General features: G+C 37.1%; 2 protein-coding genes across 8 annotated transcripts; one reads left to right on the top strand and one right to left on the bottom strand.

The window, feature by feature from the left end:
- The first annotated feature begins 1204 nt into the window (after nucleotides 1-1204).
- On the top strand, nucleotides 1205-23369 carry LOC100853496 (uncharacterized). 7 transcript variants are annotated; one of them, XR_002030496.2, is made up of 4 exons: nucleotides 1205-3075; nucleotides 3227-3298; nucleotides 21594-21750; nucleotides 22948-23369. XR_002030496.2 is itself a non-coding variant. In XM_010653670.3 (2 exons), the coding sequence occupies exon 1, from the start codon at nucleotides 1446-1448 to the stop codon at nucleotides 3066-3068; it is 1623 nt and encodes a 540-aa protein (XP_010651972.1). In that variant the 5' UTR covers nucleotides 1205-1445; the 3' UTR covers nucleotides 3069-3075; nucleotides 3227-3334. The 7 variants fall into 7 exon arrangements, 1 of the variants encoding a protein (XP_010651972.1); XR_002030498.2 differs by having other exon boundaries at nucleotides 3256-3298; nucleotides 21594-23369; XR_786139.3 differs by lacking the exons at nucleotides 21594-21750; nucleotides 22948-23369 and adding an exon at nucleotides 13130-13584.
- On the bottom strand, nucleotides 8519-9479 carry LOC109122931 (uncharacterized). The gene is made up of 2 exons (XM_019221239.2): nucleotides 9089-9479; nucleotides 8519-8768 (listed from the first exon to the last, which is right to left on the bottom strand). The coding sequence occupies exons 1-2, from the start codon at nucleotides 9465-9467 to the stop codon at nucleotides 8734-8736; spliced, it is 414 nt and encodes a 137-aa protein (XP_019076784.2). The 5' UTR covers nucleotides 9468-9479; the 3' UTR covers nucleotides 8519-8733.
- Nucleotides 23370-24261: the final 892 nt, after the last annotated feature.

Raw genomic sequence — 24261 nt, forward strand, 5'->3', positions numbered from 1 at the left:
TAAAATATTTTTTTATTTTATAAATCTTATCATATTGTCATATTATTTTGTTATTTATATTTTTAAAATTTTAAATTTTCATATGAAGATCATAATTGATAATTGTAGTTTAGCCTTTTGCTTATAAATTTAATTGACCTAAATTACAATTAAGATTTAGGACATAATTTTTTTTATTGGCTAAAATGTTTAATATTTTTAATTAAATAAAATGGGAATTTAGTTGTGATTCTAACATTTTTCTTTATTAAAATTTTTAATATTTTATTTATATTTTTCATGAAAAATTGTATTTAATAATTTATATTAATTTTTCTTAATTTTATTAAAAAATTTAAAATTTTTGTATACTAACATTATGCATTGATCAACACAACCATAAAAAAATGTATAACTCTTTTATGAAAAATACATCATTGTTTTTTTTTTAAAAAAAATAACACTAAAGTGTGTTAAAAGTAACACATTTTCATGATATTTTTAACATACTTTAATGTCATTTTTTTTAAATAAAAGAGTGGTGTATTTTTTTTTCTTTCTAAAAGTTGTATTTATTAATGTGAAACTTCATTATACAAAAATGATAGTTTTTAACAATTTTAAAAGAAAATTAACATAAATAATTAAATACAATTTTTGTGAAAAATATATTTTATTTTTATTTTATATTAATAGAAATTTTAAAATTGTAATAAAACAAAATATTAGAACCTCAACCAAATTTTTATCTATTTATAAATAAAAATGTTAAACATTTTAACTAAGAAAAAAAATTAAAATTACATTCAAGTACAACTATAAGCAAAAAGTTAAGAAATCATGATAATTGATTTTGATTTTCACATGAAAATTTAATTTTTTTTTAAATAATATGATAAATGTATTTTTATTTAATCTATATATAATAAAATTTATTAAATAAATAAATACATTAATTTTTATTGTTGTTGTTATTATTATTATTATTACATGTTTAAAGTGTCTCTAAATAATTAAAATTAATAACTATGAAAAGGTGAAATAGTGAAAAAAATGAAAATATTTAAAATATAGATTATTTTATAGGTAAAATGAAGAAAAAAGAAAAATAATAAAAATGAGGTGGCAATTAGCCACATGCAAACCTTTTAATATAAAGTTTTTTTGACTTGTCACTTGAAGGTTTTTTTTTTTTAAAAAAAAAAAACAAATGAGTTAATAGACATAAGAAGGAGAAGAGAATGAAGGATAATTTTGGACTGAAGTTAGTATTTCATATGTTTGGGAATGTATACATACTTTACCAAAGAACGTAGAGGCGGCATCGAAACCTTGCAATTGTGCGAGAGGAGTGGCTAAAAATCGATTGGTTACCTCCGGCCGCCGGTACATCTCTCTATATCCCTACGATTTGTGTCTTCAGTTTTCTATTTTTCCTTTACGGCGTTTCCTTCGTTTAGACCGCTATGGGTAGGCCTTCGTCCACGGTTGAGATCCCTGACAAACGACACCGTATAGAGAACGGTGGTCACTCGCCGGATTCCGACTCACCCCGCGACCACCGCCGTCGTCGAAGCCCCGACTATGGTAGGTACGATCCCGATTCCGAGCGCCGCCATCGCCGTCGGTCCGATTCGCCTGATTATCCAAACCCTAGACGAAGCCCTAGATCCGACGCCCGGCGGGTTGGCTCTGGAGACCGCAAGAATCGTTCCGCTACGTTTCTAGACCGCGATTATAAGAACGGGCGATACTCGGAGTCGGAGTCCGATGAGGAATTGAAGGGGTTGAGTTTTGAAGAGTATCGCAGGCTCAAGAGGCAGAAGCTGAGGAGGATGTTGAGGAATTGTATATGGAACGTTACGCCGAGTCCTCCGAGAAACGCGAATGAAGAGGAATTCGAACCGGAACCGGAGGAGTTCACAGAGAAATATGTTGTAGAAGAGGACAAACGAGAAAACAATGATTTGAAGAAGGAGATCAAGGGAAGCGCAAAATCCGAGTTAGAACGATCAGAGAGAAGTGAATCTGAGAGCGAGTCGGAGTCTGACTCTGAATCCGAGGATTCACGGTCTAGGAGAAAGAGAAAGGGTTCGAGGTCTAGGAGGAGAACTGGGAAATCATCCTACAGTGACAGCGAATCGGATGGTGATGACAGTGAAAGTGATGATTATGAAGATTCACGATCGAGGAAAAAGGGGAAGAGCTCGAGCTCTAGGAGAAATAAAAAATCATCCTACAGTGATAGTGACTCAGAGGATGATGCAAGTGAGAGTGACGACGAGAAAGAAGATAATCGGAGGAAGAAGAAGTCGAGCAGAAGCAGAAGTAGACGAAGTGGGAGCAGTAGGAAAAGTAGCAAGAGGAAAAGGAGGAGTAGGAGGAGTTATTCAGATGAAAGTGATAGTGAAGTGAGTGGAAGTGACGAATCTGATAGGCCAAGGTCACAGAAGCAGGGGCAAGCTTTGTCAACTAAATCTAAAAGGAGCAAGAAAAAGAGCAGGTCTGAAACATATAGTGAGAGTTCATATTCCGATAAGAGTTCAGATTCTGAAGTTGATGCAAAAAGCAAAATGAAGGCAGAGGATGTAATGATAAATGAAGTTAATGCAGAGGCTTTAATATTTAAAGAGATGATTGAATCACAGAAGAAGCCTGCATTGGATAATGAACCGACTGTTGGTCCAATGCCATTGCCCAGAGCAGAAGGGCACATTAGTTATGGTGGTGCGCTTAGGCCAGGTGAAGGTGATGCCATTGCCCAGTATGTTCAGCAAGGGAAGCGTATTCCTCGAAGAGGAGAAGTGGGTCTTTCAGCAGAGGAGATCCAGAAGTTTGAGGGCCTTGGTTATGTTATGAGCGGCAGCAGGCACCAGAGGATGAATGCAATTCGTATCAGGAAAGAAAACCAGGTTTATAGTGCAGAGGACAAAAGGGCATTGGCAATGTTTAACTACGAAGAGAAGGCAAAACGTGAGCATAAGGTTATGGCTGATTTGCAGCGACTGGTGCAACGCCACATTGGGCAGGATGTTGGTCCCACTCATGATCCTTTTGCTGTGAAAGGTGCTGAGGGCACTGATACTTGAACCTAATGTATGTCCAATATCATCTTTTATTGTATGCTCTTATGTTCTTTGCGAGAAGAAATGAGTTTCATTTGGATGTTTTTATGTTGAACAATGTGGAGACAAATATATGTTAGGTTTGTCATTATTGGGATTGTTAAATTTCATCTCTCTTTCAGTGCTTATGTGATGCACAATCTTTGTATAGCTCATGCAATAATGATGAAGGTTCAGGATGCGAGCTGATTAAGGTCAGTAACCCCTTCACTGTGATAGCATAATTAATCTTTTCAGTGTCATATTAGTTCTTTGCATTATCAAATGGTTTTCTAGAAAGTGAAAATGATATAGTGTTGGAGTTAATTAACAATGTCATTTATTTGTGCTTTAGTAAATTGTCAATTAAATAAATAATCTAGCTTTTCTTTCTTTGTTGTAGTTTTGGTTTTTAGAAAAAATAAGAATAAAATAGCTGTTATGTAATTTCAAATTGTTTATGGCTTTTATTAGAAGCTTTTATGCAAGAGGAACTTGAACACATCTATAGGATACAAAAAATTCTCCCAACAATAAGATAAATAATAAAAGAGTGGAAGTGGTGAAACATTTATAACAAGAGTTACAGCATACGAAAACTCTCCTCAGAATTGAGGTAGATAAAGAGAGGTTCTCTCCTCCTGTTCTTCTCTTTTCCCTTTAATTGTACTTATTGAAATTACCATATCAATTACCACGATTGTTATCCAACTCAAAAACTGTTACAGCATGCTGCGTTTTCTACTGAACTAATCCAAGCCGCTGGTGAGATAACTTATCTGAGTTCTTCACCTTAACTAATCGGAGTACCCAACCTAATTTGGAATGGTATCTACACTACTCCCCTTGAGTCTTGTCAACTTGTAAGATAGGTGGCAGGGACTCTACTTTAATCTTCTAGTAGTTGACAATAGAGTCCCCATATGGTTGAGAGCTTTCTTAGTCAATTTTTGGTCTAAGCTTTTATATGAACTTTTATCAGTTAATTTTTAGACTGAACTTTATGAATATACCTTTTGAATTATTAATATATTCAATTTTAGCATAAGATCCAAAGGAAAATAAAAAGAATGAAAGAGATTAGTCTTCCCATCAAACTTTGAAGCCCTACAACAGTAAAATTATAATAATGAGATTAAAGATGTCTCTTATGTTTTAACAGAAAACTATATTATAATTGATATAAAAAGGACAAATAAAGAAATTAAAGGATAGATCCTTCCCTATCTGATAAGATGAAGTGAGATAGTGCTCACTACAATTGAAAAGTATATATCCACGTGAAAGTGATTCCATAATGGAAGAGAAGCTTTAGAGTTGATAAGATGCTTTAATGGGAGATGACTTTTTTTTATCTTTTTGATAGATGGCACCAAATTGTAAGAGAAAATGAAGAATTTGAAGAAAAATATGAAGGAATTTGAAGACAAAATATGGAGGAACACCTCAATTCATTCTGTGATACCTTCCTTTACAATGAATGAAAGCATAAATAAATAGCCTACGGATATGAGACAATTCCGGAATGGAATTTCCCTTACATGGAAAGTGAATAAACTCTTACATGGGAATTAAATAAACTACTCTTACATGGAAAGTAAATAAACTACTCTTACATGGAAAGTGAATAAACTACCTTGCTAGAATTACTCCTAAATCAATTATAATAAAGGTTGTACATTACACTAATTAGGGAAGTAAACAGAGGATGCTGGCTTGATTTCCAACACTCCCCCTCAAGCCGCGTTGTAGATGTTGATCATTCCAAGTTTTTCTGTCAGATCTTCGAAGTTAACTCGAGCAAGAGCTTTTGTGAGAATGTCAGCCGTTTGACAGTTTGTCGGAGTGTAGCTGACTTTGAAAACTCCTTCTTCAATCTTTTCCTTGATAAAGTGTCGATCTATCTCCACGTGCTTAGTTCGATCATGATGAACCGGATTCTTAGCGATACTGATGGCAGCTTGATTGTCGCAGTATAACACCATGGGATGCTTCAATGGAACCCGTAATTCTTCTAACAGCCTGTTCAACCAGATTCCCTCGCAGATACCTTGTGCCATAGCACGAAATTCTGCCTCAGCACTGCTACGGGCTACCACTGACTGTTTCTTGCTTCGCCATGTAACCAAGTTCCCCCAGACAAATGAACAATAGCCTGAAGTTGATCTCCGATCAGTCACTGAACCTGCCCAATCTGCATCTGAAAAAATTTCAATCTCTTTCTTTGTTGTTCTTTGAAAGAAGAGGCCCTTTCCCGGTGTCATCTTGAGGTATCTCAATATTCTGATCACAGCAGTCATGTGTTTTTCGGTTGGATTATTCATGAATTGACTTACCACACTAACGGAGAAGCCGATGTCTGGCCTTGTATGAGAAAGATAGATGAGTTTCCCCACAAGACGTTGATATCTTCCTTTATCAACTGGCGCACTTCCATCACTTTCTTCCAGTTTGACAGTTGTATCCATAGGTGTTTCTGCCGGCTTGCATCCTAGCATTCCTGTTTCATTCAATAAGTCCAGAACGTATTTGCGTTGTGAGATTGCTATACCTTTCTTTGACCTAGCAATCTCCATTCCGAGAAAGTACTTGAGGTTTCCAAGATCCTTGATCTCAAATTCCTTTGTCAGTAATTTTTTAAGTAAGTCAATTTTCTCTTCATGATCACCTGTCAAAATTATGTCGTCCACATATACAATGATAATTGCCAGTTTCCCTTCTGGGAAGTGTTTCACAAATAATGTGTGATCGGATTGACATTGAACGAATCCGTACCCTTTCACTACCTTAGTGAACCGTTCAAACCAGGCCCTGGGAGATTGTTTGAGACCATACAAGGATTTTCGGAGTCTGCAAACCTTGTTGAAATTTGATGTCGTCTCAAGTCCAGCAGGAATGTCCATGTAAACTTCTTCCTCTAAGTCACCATTGAGGAATGCATTCTTCACATCAAGTTGGTGAAGCGACCAATCGAGATTAGCTGCCAAGGATAAAAGTACACGAACAGTATTGAGCTTGGCAACTGGAGCAAAAGTTTCTTGATAGTCAATGCCATAGGATTGGGTGAATCCTTTGGCGACCAACCGAGCCTTATACCTGTCCACATTACCATCTGCCTTGTACTTTACTGTGAAAATCCACTTACACCCAACTGGTTTCTTACCTCTTGGGAGGTCAGTAATTTCCCACGTACCATTCTTTTCCAGCGCCCGAACTTCCTCATCGACTGCCGCCTTCCACTTAGGATACTTGAAAGCTTCCTGAATATTCTAAGGAACTTGTATCTCTGTGATGCTAGAAGTGAATGCACGAAACGTAGGTGATAGCTTATCATAAGAAATAAAATTTCCAATGGGATGCTGAGTACATGATCTAACTCCTTTCCTCCAAAATCAAATTTTGGAAAGATAGATGGTGCACTGACATTCCGTTGTCCCAAAGTTTCAATCAACTCTTTGTCCTTGCCGTGCATAGGGATGCTACGATTGAGGAGATGTGGGATCAGGATTCGGGCCAAGGGGATTGGAAGCTTGTTTTTGTGAGGGACTTCAATGATTGGGAGATGGATATGGTTGGAGAGCTGCTTCATACTTTGAGGGGCTACAGGCCCTCCTTGGAGGATGATTCAGTTGTGTGGAGGCAGGGAAGAAATGGCATTTTCAAAATCAAAGAAGCTTACAGGCAGTTGGACAAGCCTAATGTCACAGTATTTCCCGCAAGGAGGATATGGGTGGATAGGGTGCCAACTAAAGTCTGTTTTTTTGCTTGGGAGGCTACGTGGGGGAAGGTGCTTACTCTGGATAGACTCCAGTTAAGAGGGGTGCATCTCCCGAATTGCTGCTTTCTGTGTGGTTGTGAAGAAGAGAATGTAAATCATATTCTTTTACATTGTATAATGACTAGAGCCCTTTGGGATATTATTTTTGGGTTGATAGATGTTAAGTGGGTCCTCCCAGAAACTGTAAAGGAGACTTTAATCTCCAGGAGGGGCTCATTTGTAGGGAAGAAAAGGAAAAAGATTTGGAAATCCATTCCGTTATGTATTTTTTGGACGGTTTGGAAGGAGAGGAATAGGTTAGCTTTTAGGGGGGGTGAGTTGAATATTCAGAAATTAAAGTATTCTTTTGTCTGTAACTTGTGGAATTGGGCCAAAGTGTATCTAGGTGAGGAGTCTTTCTCCCTCATAGGTTTTTTGGAGTGGATAGCTTCCACTTAAGGGGAGGTAGTTTCTGTCTGGTCCTTTTTCTTTTTTGAGGCTTTAGCCGACTTGTATACTCCCTGTATGCTTTGTGGCGTTTAGCCTTTTCTAATACATATCTTGTTTACTTATCAAAAAAAAAAAACTCCTTTCCTCCAAGCTATGGGCATATTAAGAATATCATTTTCTAACTCGGAATCAACAGTACCATCAGGAGCGTTGTTACCTGGAAGTTTGCTTGGATTAGGACCCGGTTCTGCCTCATGGGTTTGTTGAGAAAGTGCTCTTTCCTCCGTTTCCTCTTGGATGTGCTCCTTATCCCACAAGTCAACAATGGACTCGAGTTGATTAAATGACTCTGGAGGAATGTGATTTTCAGTGGTGATGGGTGACTCACTGAATGACTCAAGATCCCAAAATTGATATTCCTGAGTTGAATTCTCCCCCTGAATATCGTTTTTGGGATAGTAAGGCTGAGTTTCAAAAAAGGTGACATCCATTGAATTGTAGAATTTTCTTGTGACCGGAGAGTAACACTTATACCCTTTTTGATTTGAAGAATACCCAAGAAAGATGCACTTGAGTGACCTAGGATCAAGTTTACTTCTATGTTGTTGATTGATATGAACAAAGACAGAGCACCCGAAAATTTTGGGTGGGACGGTGGAGATGAGACGAGTAGTCGGAAAGGATTTTAGGAGAGTTTGACAAGGTGTTTGGAATTTTAGTACCCTAGACGGCATCCTATTGATGAGGTAGGCTGCCGTAAGGACAACTTGCCCCCAGAATAATTTTGGAACATTCATGGAGAACATTAGTGATCTAGCCACCTCTAACAAATGCCTATTTTTCCTTTCAGCGATTCCGTTTTGTTGTGGGGTATCAACACATGAACTTAAGTGAACTATCCCTTCTTGTGCTAGAAATTCTCCTAGAATGGAGTTGAAATAATCCCTAGCATTATCAGACTTTAGAATTTGTATTTTTGACTGGAATTGGGTCTGAATCATATTTTTAAAATTTTTGAAAATTTGACTCGTTTCAGATTTTTCTTTCATGAGGAATACCCAAGTTAATCTAGTGTGATCATCTATGAATGAGACAAACCACCTAGTACCAGTTACATTTTTTATTCTCGACGGACCCCAGATATCGCTATGAATCATTGAGAATGGACTAGACTCTTTATAGGGTTGAATGGGAAAATGAGACCGGACTTGCTTTGATAATTGACAGATTTCACACTCAAAGGATTGTGGATTTTTATTAAATAATGAAGGAAATAAATGCTTGAGATACATAACATTTGGATGACCTAAGCGATAGTGCCACAACCTAATTGCACTATCGTTATTTTGACATGAAACCGAAAAAGAATTACTACCAACTGTCATTTGAGGTTGTTCTTGTGGATCGTGGCGCTCCTTAAGGATGTAGAGTCCAGAGCATTCCTCAGCATTGCCAATCGTCTTCCCCGAATCCAAATCCTGAAATTCACAGTGAGTGGAGGAAAAATTAGTAATACACCTCTTTTCCTTAGTGAGTTTACTAATTGACAATAGATTACAGTCCAAGTTAGGAACAAGGAGAACAGAGTTGAGAGTAAGATCCCTTGATAGCACAACTGAACCTGTTCCGTCAACCTTTGATAGTGAACCATTTGCTATTCGGACTGTTAAATTATTTGGACATGAGCTATATGTATCAAAAATTGTCGCATCTCCCGTCATATGATCAGATGCTCCTGAGTCCACTATCCAAGGTTTTTTACGTTTCTTACCAACAGTGAAGGCACTCAAAAAATTACCTTTGTGAGCCAAGGTTCCGGAACCAATGACCTGGTTGGAAGATGAGCCAGTTTGTGACTGTACTGACAAAAGAGGAGACAGTAGTTTCTGAAGCATCTCCATTTGCTTCTTATTAAAAGGGCTAGCTTCAGGTTGTGGCGATTGTTCATCGGTAGCCACATGATTGCCTCGTCCTTCTTTCTCAAGTGGTTGACGTGGCTTCCAATCTACTGGCTTTCCATGAATCTTCCAGCAAGTTTCTCTTGAGTGTCCCGGCTTTCTGCAATGATCACACCAAGGTCTACCTCCTTTAATTTTTTGACGGTTGTCAAAAGGAGCGAATTGAGTCTTAAGAGCCGAGCTTTCTGCCATATTCAGTTGTTGATGGGATCCCATCATGAGATTTTTCCGACTTTCTTTGCGACGGACTTCAGAGAATGCCTCTCTGAGGCTAGGTAGGGGTTTTACTCCCATGATTCTTCCTCTAATTTCATCAAGATTTTTGTTCAAACCTAACAAAAATTTAAACACACGTTTCCCTTCGACAATCTTTTTATACAAAAAACCATCTGTAACACAATTCCAGTTATGAACCTCAAACGTATCAAGTTGACGCCATAGACGAGTAAGAGTATTGAAATATTCAGTTATCGTAAGGTTTCCTTGACGCAAATCATGGAGGATGCCTTCAATCTGGATGATTTCAGATGTGTTTTCCTTGTCTGAGAAAGTTTCTTTTGCAGTGTCCCAGATTTCTTTGGCAGTATCAAATGACAGAAAATTTTCACCAATGTCAGCGGTCATAGAGTTGACTAGCCAGGACATGACCATATTATTTTCTGCTATCCACTTTTTGTAGGTTGATGCTGTGGTTTCTGGTGCCGCCGAAGCTCCGGTGATGTAGTCATCTTTCTCCTTTCCCCGTATAAACATTAATATGGACTGAGACCATTGCAAATAATTTTGCCCATTCAGTTTATGGGCTGTGATTGGAAGATGAGAGGTTTCCATCTGATGAGAGGATGAAGACGATGAGATGATGATATCAGAAGTAGAGGATGATGAGTTGGTAGCCATTCCAAAGGCTGGACCGTATTTAGGCATAAATTAGAAGAATAGAATTGAGTAAAAAAACTGACTAAAGATGAAGACGATGAGACAGGATTAAACCTGCTCTGATACCATGAAGAATTTGAAGAAAAATATGAAGGAATTTGAAGACAAAATATGGAGGAACACCTCAATTCATTCTGTGATACCTTCCTTTACAATGAATGAAAGCATAAATAAATAGCCTATGGATATGAGACAATTCCGGAATGGAATTTCCCTTACATGAAAAGTGAATAAACTCTTACATGGGAATTAAATAAACTACTCTTACATGGAAAGTAAATAAACTACTCTTACATGGAAAGTGAATAAACTACTCTTACATGGAAAGTGAATAAACTACCTTGCTAGAATTACTCCTAAATCAATTATAATAAAGGTTGTACATTACACTAATTAGGGAAGTAAACAGAGGATGCTGGCTTGATTTCCAACAGAAAAAAATAATGGAAAACCCTTCTTTATAACTAGAGTTATAGTATACGAAAACTCACCTCAAAACCAAGATGGATAAAGAAAGGTTCCCTTATCTTCTTCTTCCCTCTTCCTTTTTATTTGTACTCATTGAATCAATTTCAACCATTACTATGTGGTATGTTAACTGCCATGTTTTCTATCCAACTAAAACTGCTGTCACGTTTTCTATCCGACTAAATCGGTTACTACATGGTATACCAACTGCCACATTTTCTACTGAACTAATCTATGTTCTGTTTAGATAACTTATCTGAGTTCTTCACATAACTAATCCGAGTTCTTGACATGGCTAAATCAAGTTTATCACCTTAGCTAATTTGAGTGGTAGGTGGAACAATTTGGAATGACACCTATAACATCCACATCAAGAAGTGCTGTAAAGTCTGATCATCCAATTGGACTGATCTGTTTTATTTTTCCCTCCACACCAGTGGTTGACTCAACCCTATCAAATTATCATGCCGTAATTTAGTTATTCATACTAAAAAAGTTGCTAAATTCTTGGTTTTACAATGTATTTCACTGTATAAACAGAACCTTATTATGGGAAAGTTTCCTGTTATTGAGATCCAGTTGCTAATACTTGAATCTACAATTATACACCACTTGACAACTATGAGACACAAGATTAGCGACACAAGGAAGTTATTTCATTAGCACACCTTTCCTATTATACTTCTACCACCACAGATACCAGTAATCACTGCTTCAGGTACTCTATTGGGCAGCTATGAATCCTTGTCCATACAGTCACTTTAGATGTACATTTCCACTGTTCCTATCAGATATTTTAGGTGGCACTTGCAAGTGAGTGTCTCTTTTATGGCTGTCAAATTTACAAGGGGATAATTGTATAATTCATCTACTATGTCAAGGCATTGTTTTTACTATTTTGATGCTTTAGAGGCAATATGTATTCACTCCTACCCATGTTATGATTCAATGGTAGTACTCGTATCATGGGTGAATGAAGATGGGGCCACTTAATATGTGAAGGTGGACAATGAGATTTCACTTCCTTACCTTCACTCATTGATTGTACCAGCCAATATTCCTCCTATCAAGTGGATGCCTTCCCATATGTGTCTTTTAATCATTTCAAGAAGGGAAGAAAGATCATTTAAACATGTTCTCACTTAGCCAAAAATGTTCTGAAAATTGCCCTCAAATGTGCCTAGATCTTTCATGTGTGTCCAAGTTGGGAGCATGACCCGAGAAACACTATTTTTAGTGAATACTAGGGGTGGGCTTGGCTTGTGTTTATATTGAGTATATGAGATGATATAGGAATCTTGGTTTGTCAATCAAAGATTCAAAATCAACGGCTTGTCAAGGGAGGATTATCAAAACACAATTTTTTACAGGCTGGATTATCAAAACACTATTGAATCCGTTTCCATTGGATTAAGATGGAGAGGGGACTACTTAGTGAGACCTGTATTTTGTTACTGCATTTTCTGCCAAATAGGTCTAGTAGCTAGACATGTGGCGCTAATTAACTATGATTTGTTAACTTAGTTCCCTTTTATCCATAAGACCCCAGAAATAGGTTACAGGGCCATAATTTCCTTCAATGCTTTGTTGTTATTCTGTCCTAACCACTCTTGTGCTTGCCTCTTGCTTTTCTCTACTCTCCTCTCGAAACATGATACCTCACTGTTCATTTGGGCTTGACTCAAATTTTGAGGGTTTGGCATGGGATTAGGGGAGGTTCTGGGTTGACTCCTCACTTTATTTAACAGCAAAATGGCAATTAAAAAAATTACCTACTAGGAGATATGTGGGCAACCTCCAACAAAGAGTTCACTATAAACATGATGGAGGATTTTCACATCTTCTGATGAATACTATTTTTAGTTTTCAACCAAAATTGAGCGATTTTTCGGTTGAAAACTTTGAAACATGAAACCACTGTTTCCACTTTTGTCGGGTTTCTTTTTTCTATTGTAGCTGCATGCCTTCGATTTTAGCTTCTGCATTTCCTGGCAAACAATGGTCAGCAGTGTTTCATAATGGAACATTAAGAATTGCAAGTTTGCTCTTCTTTCAAGGTTGCTTGGTTTGCTTCCATTGATTTTTCACTCACTTCTTTCTACGATGATGCTTACTCTAAGTTTTATCCCTCAAAACTCTCACACGAAAATCTTTCTTCCCGGGCAATCACAATGCTTAAATTATGAAGGTTTTGCAATTGTCTAATCCCACTGGGAACTTAGTTAGCTCTGAACAATTTTTGGGGTTTTAATGCCCAAGAGGTCTCATATCATATTAGTGGTCTCTTTTTTTGTACCTTGGTGTATGGGCCTTTTCATTAATATACTTTTCCTTTTGCTTACTTATCAAAATTAGTAGTCTTTTTGGGCAATTTTAAGAGGTCATGATGACATTGTAAAGGTCCAATCACTGGTAATATTTTTTCTGGTTTTGATTGATTGAGATGGTATTCTAATTTGAGTTCTTTCGTGGTTAAGGTACCTCATGTTTTTCAGACTAGCCCACACTATTGTAACATCAGTTTGGCTCAGAATCATCACTCAAAATTTATCAAAGATTTGAGGACATTTGACTCAGATTCAGCAATTATAAGCATGCAAAATTAGAGAAGAGAAAAGAAGCTGCAGATGAACTCTGCTAAGTTTAGTGAGAGTACATGAACTGTTCAATATGGTTGATGTTGTTTCAACAAACCAAGGATCAACAATGAATGTCATTCTTTCTGTAAAATCCTCTGGATCACAAATATTCGGAATTCAGATTTAGTCATTGTAACCCGACATATGAGATCACACATAATACCGTATGCATTTTACATCCGGTTATATTGCCTTTGTCATCTGGTTGTATTGCATTCACCATTTTTCTGCGAGTCTTAGAAAAGGTCCTCAATAAATGCATTTGGAATTCCCCTTGTAAACTAGCTGGGAAAGGTTGGTTTCCTTATTATATCTGTCTCTAATAATAAAATTATTAATTATATTAGTGATCAATAAAAGCAACAAAAACCATCAAACATTTTCGAGTGGTACATTTTGAGTAACACACCTACTCGATATTGTAGAAATTAAGAATCACGTTTCTTTGATAAACTGGTGTTACCTGATATTTGATAAGCTAGTTTTGATATCCCAAATTGGTCATGCTACAGAACCAGCTGACCTTGGGATCAATTTTCTCTCTTGTTGTATTTGTCATGGTACCTGATGCTTCGTATAGCAGAGCAAGAACTGTTATAACTTTAGAGTTCCTTGTTTTAATGCTGTTAACCTGAAGTACAATCTTCAAATCAGTGCTTGGAAGAAAGTCATGTCTGTGAAATCAGTAGCAATAAACTTTGGGTTTATATTATGAGAAGGTTGTAAACCTATGTCTAACAAGGCAATATCTCAATTCTAGTTTGGCTGTCAAAACAAGAGGTTATCCTTGGAGGCATGCAGTCATAATAAGAGAAAATCATATACTAATCCATTGTGGATTGCAGTAGGACAAAAAATCTATCGAATTTGTTATTAGCAATCTTTGGTCTGAAGTGGGTGTTTCCAGATTCTGTGAACATTTTTTAGATTCAGTGAAAAATCTTCTGCTGGGTTGGAAGATTAAGGGTTTGGATAAGAGATCTGCATTAAATCTCTGTTGGGTTGGTCTTTTGTACAGCTTAATTGTTTATAATTAGGTCTTTATGATGGCTGTCTTGTCTAGATGTTATTGTGTTTTTCTTTTCTTGGTGTTTTTTGTATGCCACCTATGTACATAGGGTGCACTCATTTGTCAAGCACTGCTTAATATATTCTTTGTTTGCCTATCAATAAATAAATAAAAAGAAGAAAAGAAAAGATTATCCTTAATATATTTTGAATTCAATTTTGTGATACTGCTGATGTGATTGAATTGCCATGAAACATGTTCAAGTGAGGCATATAATTTTTATTTTTATTTTTGGATAGATTTCAAGTGAGGCATATAATCAAGTTGTGGAGTTAAGAATTTTGATTTATTACACTAGAGGACAAGTTTTATCATAATTAATTTTTGATATTCAAGTTTTGGCAGAGTTGGGTTGCATCTTTAGTGGCTAAAGGTATTTAACCATATTAGGATTACAAATTTGCAGGAATTTGTACAATTATATTCCTGTATTGTAGTATGTTTATATACTTTATGTCTTTGTTTTGTACGCCAAGGTTGATCAGATTTAGGTTAGAGTAGATTTGAAGGCATTTTCTTTGGGGAGGTGGGGCTCTCATTCGGAACCATAATTAGGAGGGTGGGTGATTGTTTGTTTAGATAAAAAGGAAGGGTTGTTTAGGTGTTAGGTGTCTATCAACGCTCAACAAAGCTCTTCTTTGCAAATGGAGTTAGACGTTTCGCTTATGGAAGGAAAGCCCTTTAGAAGCAAGTTATCAATGGGAAGTATGGGCAAGAAGAAGGGGGGTGGCGCTTTTGTGAAGTGAGAGATGAGTATGGTGTTGGGTTATGGAAAACCATTTAAAAGGATTGGAATCTTTTGAGTAGTGAAATTTCTTTCTTAGTGGGTAATGGACGAAGGGTGAGGGTTTGGAAGGACAAGTGGTGTAGAGATGAACATTGTGTGTTACGTTCTATTCTTTATTTGCCTTAGCCATTTCAAAAGAGGCATGAATGACAAATGTTTGGAATTCATTAGTTGAAGAGGTTGGTTGGACTCCTTGCTTCTCTAGGTCTTTCAATGATTGGGAAGTGGAAAGTGTGGAACGGGTTTTTTTTTATGAGACTTTAAGAGAGGAGGGTGTATAGGGATGAGGAAGACACTCTATTTTGGATAGAGTTAGAGAGCTGAAAGTTTTTAGTCAAAGTCCTTTATTTTGCTTTAGAGCCAAGAGTTCAATCTCCTCCCTAATGAGCGTCATTTGGAACTCTTGGGTGTCGCCTAAGGTGGGATTCTTTGTTTGGGATGCCACGTGGGAAAAAACTTTAACTTTGGATTAGGTTTAGAGGATGGGATGGTCTTTGGCAAACAAATGTTTCCTTTGCCATAACAAAGAAGAATCCATTGACCACATCCTTGTTCACGGTGTAAAGACAAGGGTTCTATGGTGGTTGCTTTTTAGTATTTTTGGCATGACTTGGGTTCTCTCATCCATGGGTAGAGAGACCCTTTTAAGTTGGCATGTTTTTTGTGGGCAAAAAACTTAAAAAAGGCTTGGAGGGCAGCCCTCTTACATATCTTTTGCACAATTTGGAAGGAAAGGAACAAAATTGCTTTTGAAAATGGGGAGGTTTCCAACCAGAGGTTGAAATACTCTTTTGTTTGTAATCTGTGGTTGTGGACTAAGTTGTTTATAGATGATGATATTTTGTCTTTAATCAAGTTTATTGATTGATTGGACTTATCAAAAAAAAAAAAAAGTTTATTGATTGATTGAGTTCTCGTTGAGGGCAAGTGTTTTTTTTTCTTCTGTAACCCCTCTTTTCTCTTGGTTTTGTCTTTTGGTGATCAATGTATGCTTCTTGTGTACTTTAGGACGTTCAGTTGGCGCTTCCTTCTTATATATACACTTCTATTTTATTAAAGTTCTGGTGGCAATTTGATTTATTGAAGTTTAGTGGCTGTTTTATGATTGCATTGTGATGTCCTCAAAGGTGAAATTTGCCTAATCTTTTATTTTCTTTTCATTAGCGATGAGAAGTTTGATCTTATCCTTTAGGTAATTTTGTTTGGTTTTAGTTTTGCATTTTTGGTGAAGATGGCTGTAGAATTTCTAACCCGTTTAGTGGAATTTGTTTATAATAAAATAAACAAAGTTTGATAACTTTTTTTTTGATAGATAAACAACGATATATAAAAAGGGCCAAAAAGCCACGAAGTATACAGGGGTATACACAGAAGTCTAAGACGAGAAACAAAAAGAAAGCGAGCAACCTCACCAACCCTTAAGTGGTCGCGAGCCATTCCAAAAAGCCTAAGAGTGAAGAGGACTCATCTCCGATGTACACCCTAGCCCAACTCCACAGATTACAAATAAAAGAATTTTTGAGTTTCTGTATAGCTAACGACCCCCCCTAAAAGCTAATCTATTCCTTTCCTTCCAAACCGTTCAAAATATACACAACGGAATGGAATTCCAAATCTTTTTCCTTTTTTTCCCCACAAAAGAGCCCCTCCAACTAAATAACACCTCTTTAACAGACTCAGGGAACACCCATTGAACCCCAAAAATGGCGAGGACAATCTCCCAAAGAGTCTTAACCACTATACAATGTAAAAAGAATGTGATTGACATTTTCCTCTTCACAGCCACACAAAAAACATCGGTTAGGGAGCTGCCATCCCCTTCTTTGAAGCCTATCCAAAGTGAGGATCTTCCCCCACGTGGCTTCCCAAGCAAAAAAAGAAACTTTTGTTGGGACCTTATCCATCCAAATGCATCTATTCGGGAAGACGCAAATTGTGGAGCCAATCAGCATATTATAAGCACCCTTAACCCCAAAAGCGCCATGACCCCCCTCCCCTCTTTTCCAGCTCACTGAATCCTCCTCTGGAGAAGTCTTGAAGTCCCTCAGCAAGTTGAGTATATCTCTTATCTGATCCAGCTCCCAATCATTGAAATCTCTAGCAAATCTGAGATTCCAACCTCCTTGACCAAGGCTTGAGTTCCACACTTCATTGATCGTTGCATTCTTGTGAACCGCCAAGGTGAACTGTTGGGGGAAAATTTGGGACAACGCCGCATTACCACACCACTTATCAGTCCAGAACATTACTCTAGTCCCCTTCCCCACCTTAAACTCTATGCTCTCCCAGCACCAATTAGCCTCCTTCATGATCTCCTTCCAAACTCCCACTCCAAAAGACCCACAAGCTTCCTTAGTCCTCCACCCACACCCTTCTTGGCCGTATTTCACCCCGATCACCCTTTTCCAAAGATTGTCCTTCTCATAGGCATATCTCCAGATCCATTTACCCAACAAGGCTTTGTTCAGCAAGTCAATCTTTCGGATGCCTAGACCACCCTCCTCCTTTAGGCTGCACACCACCTCCTAGTTAATTAAGTGAGCTTTCCCCTCCAAGCTTCCCCCCCCCCCCCCCCCCCCAAAGGAAGTCTCTTTGAAGTTTTTCAAGCCTTTTTGCAACAGACTTAGGAATGCGAATAAGGGATAGGAGGTAGATGGGTATGCTGGCCAAAGTGCTCTTGATGAGAGTGATTCTCCCACCCTTGGAGATGTATTGTCTTTTCCACTGGGCTAGTCTTCTCCTCATTCTCTCTTCCACCCCATCCCAAGTTGAAGAGGCTTTATGGTGGGCTCCAAGGGGCAGCCCCAAGTAAACAGTGGGTAAAGCCCCCAATCTGCACCCTAGCTCTACCGCCAACTCCTCCAACTCATCCACTTCCTCAACAGGAATTAGAACACTCTTAGCAAGATTAATTCTTAGACCGGAAGCCGCCTCGAACCACGCCAAAATCCAGCTTAGATTGGTTAATTGCGCTTTTCTAGCTTCGCAGAAAATGATTGTATCATCAGCAAAAAGAAGGTGGGAGACAGTCAACTCCCCTCCCCCTCTCCCCCGAAGCCTGCAGCCAGATAAAAAGCCCCCCTCACCAGCCCTTCTAAGAAGGGTGCTAAGCACTTTCATACCTAAGACAAAGAGATAAGGAGAGAGAGGGTCTCCTTGCCGCAGCCCCTTTGAATTCGAGAAAATCCAGCAGGCACCCCATTGATTAGGATAGAATTTGAGAACTTTGATTTTGTTTTCTTGTATTATTATTATAAGACACTTTGTATGATGTTGGTTTCAACAAAGGCATGATTGGTTGGAGTATGTATTGTCTTTGGCTATTTGATATGTCAAAAAGAATAGAGGTTTGAGCTTATTAAAGTGTCAGAGTGGTGTTGGGAATTGAAACCATGCGCATAGTTTTGTTGCATAACAAGATTTGTGGAGGCATATTGGCTATTTTATTGCATAACATGATTTGCGGAGGCATAATTGGAAAACATAGCATCATTTTAGTATGTTTGGTTGCTGCAAGGAAAGAGTTAAAACTATCCAGAATGGGAGTAGCTAAAGCAAGTCTTATGCTCAATGGCAGGGGATTATGGAGAGGAATGAGATTAGAACAACATGTAATAGAAGCCCCGGAGAAAAATTACAAGCTTGAAGAGTGGATACTTGAGTCTTTGTCTTAACTATACCAGTTTGTTGTCAAACCAAAACCATCTCTTTTTCGCTTAGGTTGCTTTTGAAGTTGGTACTAACTTTTCCTTCACAAATGGTATGGCTAATGGATATCACCCTGTGTTGCTGAGAGGACAGACCCAAAGACGCAATGAAACTTAAGTATTGTTACGGTGTTGTGGCCACTGTTTAACAGGGTATTTGCAGAGTCACCATGGTTCAAACTTCAACCGTAATTTTAAGGTTCTTTTGTGTTGCTCTGTGTAATTTATTCTTCTATTGTATCGGTTCAATTTTTTCATATTTAGTGGCTGGTAAAAGAGGCTGTAATGTTTTCCCTACCATGAGCTTGTTACGAGCTTAATTGGCTGAAGGTCATTAGGATGAGTCCATGGTAGAATGCTTAATTGAGTAAAGGTCATTAGTACGAGTCCATGCTAGTATCTTTCAATTATTATTCTTGGAAGACATGTCTGCAACTCATGTGGCATGTTTTTTTAGTTATTATTATTACATGTGTTTTATAATTACTACTACTGCTGCTACTACTAGCATTATTATAATTTGTTGATGACTTAACCTAAAAACTTGTATAGATTCCGAATTGAATTAATGTATCTTTGTCTAAATTCAGTTGGAAATTGTTAAATCATGAACCAAGAATTCTTTATTGTTGCAGCTCTCCTGTTTGGTTCGGTGTTTCTACTATCTTCATGATTCCTACTTGTTCAAGTGAAGCAAACTTCTGTTTGAGAGTGGGTTTCCTGACATTGACAAGCATAGATTACAATTAGACACATATTTTTTACTTTAGCTAATCCATAGCCAACAGTATGCTTGTTCCGGTTGCTTGGGCACGCTAGGCTGTCCCCACGAGTACATATCAAGTTTACTGCTTACAGAAAGTCTAGACTCTCATATCAATTGCTAAATCAGTCATTTATAATGCTTAGGTCCTTTTATTACCTGCTGTGACAAACTTCTAAAGCACCTAGACTTGCCAAGAGTATAAAAACTTGTAACAATTCCCATAATGAAACTTTGTTACATGCTCTTGAGTTACATGTTAGAGATGGAAAAGAACCTTTTAAACTGTTGCTGAAGTAGTTGTTTTGTAAAAATTGTAGTTTTATTCTTACATAGGCATGAGTTAGTAGTAATTGAGATGATTGGTCACTAGAGAATTGGTTGTCATCACTTCTACATCTTTGTGTGACTATGCTTGAGTTTCTTTTTACTTTTTCCTTGTGTTGAGGTTCTTCTGAGATCAATGACATGTCATTAGGATTGTTCATAATTATTGTTGTATGAAAGCGATGGTTGATTATATATCAGTTATATTCTGTGTGGATGATTTCTTCAGCTGTTAGGGTAGTAAATGATTGTTATGACTTCATATGTAAACTAAATCAAAATGAAGGAATTCAAATGTGTTTCATGAATTGATAATCCTTGTTAGCGTGCCTTTTGGTTTGGAGATAGTAGAATGCCTTGCAATTTGCATCATTATATGCTTTGTCTTATGGATCTTGAGTGCCTCTGATGTCTTATGCATATGCATAATTTTGGTTTTAGTAAATATAAGTCAGAATTACACCTTTACATACGATATACCTGTTTGATTTATACTGTTTCCTACCCAAGTTCAGACTTGCTTCTAAAATACTGTTTATGAATTTTATGTTGATTTCACCAAAATTAATGTTTTATGGTTGTGAGATTCAACTATGCATCAAATTTTTGATGTGGTCTGTGTACCATAGCCTACAAGCCTTAAACTGTGCGTGTGTAAAATTAGCAAAACTGACTTTGATTTGGGTACACTGCTGATACTCTCAATATCGTTCTGAAAACAAAAAAAGAAGGAATAATCTGCAAAATGATGACTGAAGTTTTATTGTACTGGTGGGAACAAGGGAAGCAAACATAGATCTTGGAAGTGATTCTGGTTAAAATACTTTCATTAGTAGTTACTTTTGCCGGTTGCACTTCTATTAAAAACGCTTTTAAATAGAATCGCTTAGTGTTTGGATATAAACTAAAAAAAAGTGTTTTGATAGTGTTTCTGGTAATGTATTATATATATAAATGATTTTTGGTATCTACCAAGTGATCATCCAGAATCACTTAAAGTGATTCTTTGGATTTTAAAAGTGATTTTCAAAAATTTGCAAAACATCTTATTTTTATAAGAAATGAAGCATTTTCAACCCCTTTGAAAGTCACTCTCAAATGGGCTCCTAGGTCTACTTTTCAGCTACATGAGAGAACTGGCATTTAGGTTGTCCTCACTGAACATGGTGGGCTAACTGTTCTGCCATCTGATCGAATTTGCTTATGTTTTACCCTACATGGTGCTTGATTTGCATGATATAATGACCGTATTTCTACCAAATTTCAGTTGTATTGTACATAGTATTCTTTAATTCCTTGTATGGCACAAGTAAGCTAGATTTTATATTACTGGAACAAGTGTAAAAACCTTTTAACCATCATAGAATACATGGCTAATGCTCTTGTTTTCTATTTCCAGTTGTGACCATCTCATTAAGTTACCACTTCTATGCATGCAAGATGATGTTTTTCATCATCTTTAATGGATGCCCAATGGTACCAACATTCATGAGAACTATTTTGCATCTGTCAGCCATGTGCTTTGTTCTTATATGTGTTCAATTCTTTGAGGTGATACCCTTGTAGTTATATGTAGGCATATAACTTTCTAAATGGTATTTACCAACTTGCAATTTCTATTTACCCTCTTGTTCTTATGTATTGAACAGCACATATGCTAGTAGTTTCACTGCCTAAGGGAATTCTGCCACGCCAGCATGTAATTGAGTTTTCCAATACGAAGATTGAGCTTTTTTTTGACCTTTTGGATGAATGAAGAAAAGCTGGGTGGAGGGTCACTTGGAAATCAAGAAAACTCCTTTGCAGGTATGATTAGTAGTAAGATAATTGCTTTTCTTGTGTATGTTGTTACTATTGGGACTTTGCTGTTTGTTTACACATGCCGTACCCTGGGGAAAAAAAATGATTCTGCCGGCAATCTAGGTGGGTTCTGAAACTTCAAAAAGACTAACAAGAATGGTATTAGAGTCTACTGGTCATAGAATTGGTTATAACAGTAAGCAAGTTCTTGGACAATCCACAAATGACCCTATTGTAGAATAATTAATTAAATTTTTTAAAAGTGTTTTTTAAATTTTACCATTTCTTGTTTTTCAAAAACCCTTATTTAGTTTTCAAAAACAAATTTTAAATGCTTTTTAAAAGCGCGAAACAGATTCTAAGGAAATGGGGTCATGACTTCAAAGCAGAAGTGGAAGTCCTTACAAAGGTTAGGACTTAAGACACACCGAGTTGCTTCTTTTGGATCTTTGCATCATTACTATTGTGGTCTTTCTTGTCATGGGTTACAGCTTTGCAGTAGACTTTTCGACAATAGGCTTAGAAATTAGAATCGTATGCAGCTCTGAATGTTGCGTCTCAGCGTGTATGCTTTCAATTTTATTTTTTTTTCCCTCTTTTTCCCGATTGTCTCCACTTTAATAAAGTTGCTTAAAAGTCTTCTATCATGCGTAGTCATAGGAAAAAATACCTGAAAATTCTGTTCCGACCGAGTCTTAAGGTCTCCCTCTGCACGCTACACCCCAACATTTTTATTGTTGCCGTATTCTTCAGGGTTGATATTTGTTGTTTCTTGTCATATAAAAAGGGAAAAAAGCACTAGGACTGGGACAACATTTTCGGCTGTGGGATTGGGACATTACTTTTACCACTTTTCTTTTTGTTTTTCAGTTTGATGATAATATATTAATATCCCTGACTTCACCTTCCTAATCTAGAAGACCCTAAACCCACTCAAATTTTTCCATTTTTTTTCTCCTTTATTGAACGAAACCCACCAACAATGATTATATCAGGGTTTAGTGTAGGGTGTGTGGAATTCACTTTGAATTCTGTGGCTTTACCCATTCACGGACTTTCGAAACTGTTGCATTGTGGAATGGGTCAGTGGGGAGGGGTGTGTTTTTATGCGGCCTGATGAGAGGTCAAAGTCAAGCTCTGTGGGGGGCAACTTTTTCTGCAGTCAAATGTATTGGCCTGACTGGACTAAACCCAAAATAACAGGCGGACAGGAGAACAACAGAGGATACTGGATGTCACGGCAGTTGAAGGTAAAGAGAGGCTGAAATGAGCCCATTGGTCCTGTGATATTCCATATCTGGGTGCGGCAGCGGCAGGGACATGCACTGGTCAGGCACTGCTGTTTTGTACTACCCTTATGGCTTAGATTCCACAGTGATAAGAAACATCCACTTTCCCCCACTAACAGGGACAAATCAGGGTTTCCAATGCCTTTTCCTAGTTTACAGTATTAACTTTATGCCCAAGGTTTGACCTCCTAATCCTCATGTCCAGAGAGACCTAAGAAGATTGAAGAGGTCATTATTTTGGGGCACTACACACTCTGGGAAGGAAAATGGAGAAAGACCCTCAGTTTTTTTTTACCTAATTTTAGTCTAATAATATTTCTTTATATATTTATTCAACATGGTGGATTGAATTTTGAGTTGGATGATAACCAATTTCACACCTTAGAATTTTCTCCATATCAAGCTATAAGTTTGGTCAGAGTCAAATTTTCCATTTTCCCCCTTTTCTAGCACAAAGAGGTAATGGTTTTTTCTTATAATAATTGTTGGTGATATGAACCCACTTTTTTACAATGAGGGAAGGCGTCAAGTCTTGATCCACGGTTTGGTTCAAGAATTTTGAGTCAATACCAATCCTCTTAAACGTATGTTCATACCAATCCTCTTATGTCTAGGTGGGTGATATATTTGATTATTTTATATTATTTTTTCAACTAATAAAATTTACATTGAAACTGCATTCTGAAAATATGGCTTCATATTTTGCATTGAAGTCTTATATCATTTGAACTGAAGAATGTGACTTTAATGCAAATGATGAAATGATATTTTTACAATGTAGTTTTAGTTTAAATTAAAAACCCGTATTTTGAAAATGTGATTTCAACCTAATTAAAATAATAAACAAAATAAAAATTTAAAAGGTATCGAAAAATTATATTTTTTTTTTATCATAAGGGCTATTTTGACCTAAAACTTTTGTTCAAACATTCTACCTCGTAAATTTATTTACAAAGGGAATTCACGGGGAGCAAACTTGACATAAAGTTGTAAACTTGGATTCACAAGAGAAGAATTGATGTGATATTGTAGCAAACGAAGTTGTTTGATATCCCGTGACCTGAATGAAGACAAGACGAGGCATTAGGAAGGAACTCAAGGGGAGAAATGAGAATCCTCATTCCAAGATTTTCTTCTCCCTCTCTTTATCATTCTTGTAAGTTTATATTGAACCTCTGCTTAACTTTTTGACCCCCATGTTGTACAATTGAGTGCCTGAATAATTATG

This window comes from Vitis vinifera, chromosome 7 (genome assembly GCF_030704535.1).
Source record: "Vitis vinifera cultivar Pinot Noir 40024 chromosome 7, ASM3070453v1".
Taxonomy (NCBI): domain Eukaryota; kingdom Viridiplantae; phylum Streptophyta; class Magnoliopsida; order Vitales; family Vitaceae; genus Vitis; species Vitis vinifera.

What these genes read in the sequence shown, in the direction of transcription:
- LOC100853496 (XM_010653670.3), top strand. Translation starts at nt 1,446, where the DNA reads ATGGGTAGGCCTTCGTCCACGGTTGAGATCCCTGACAAACGACACCGT.
- LOC109122931 (XM_019221239.2), bottom strand. Translation starts at nt 9,467, where the DNA reads ATGATGGGATCCCATCAACAACTGAATATGGCAGAAAGCTCGGCTCTT. An exon ending in CGGAACCTTGGCTCACAAAG is followed by an intron (nt 8,769 to 9,088) that starts GTAATTTTTTGA and finishes TGTGAATTTCAG; the next exon opens with GATTTGGATTCGGGGAAGAC.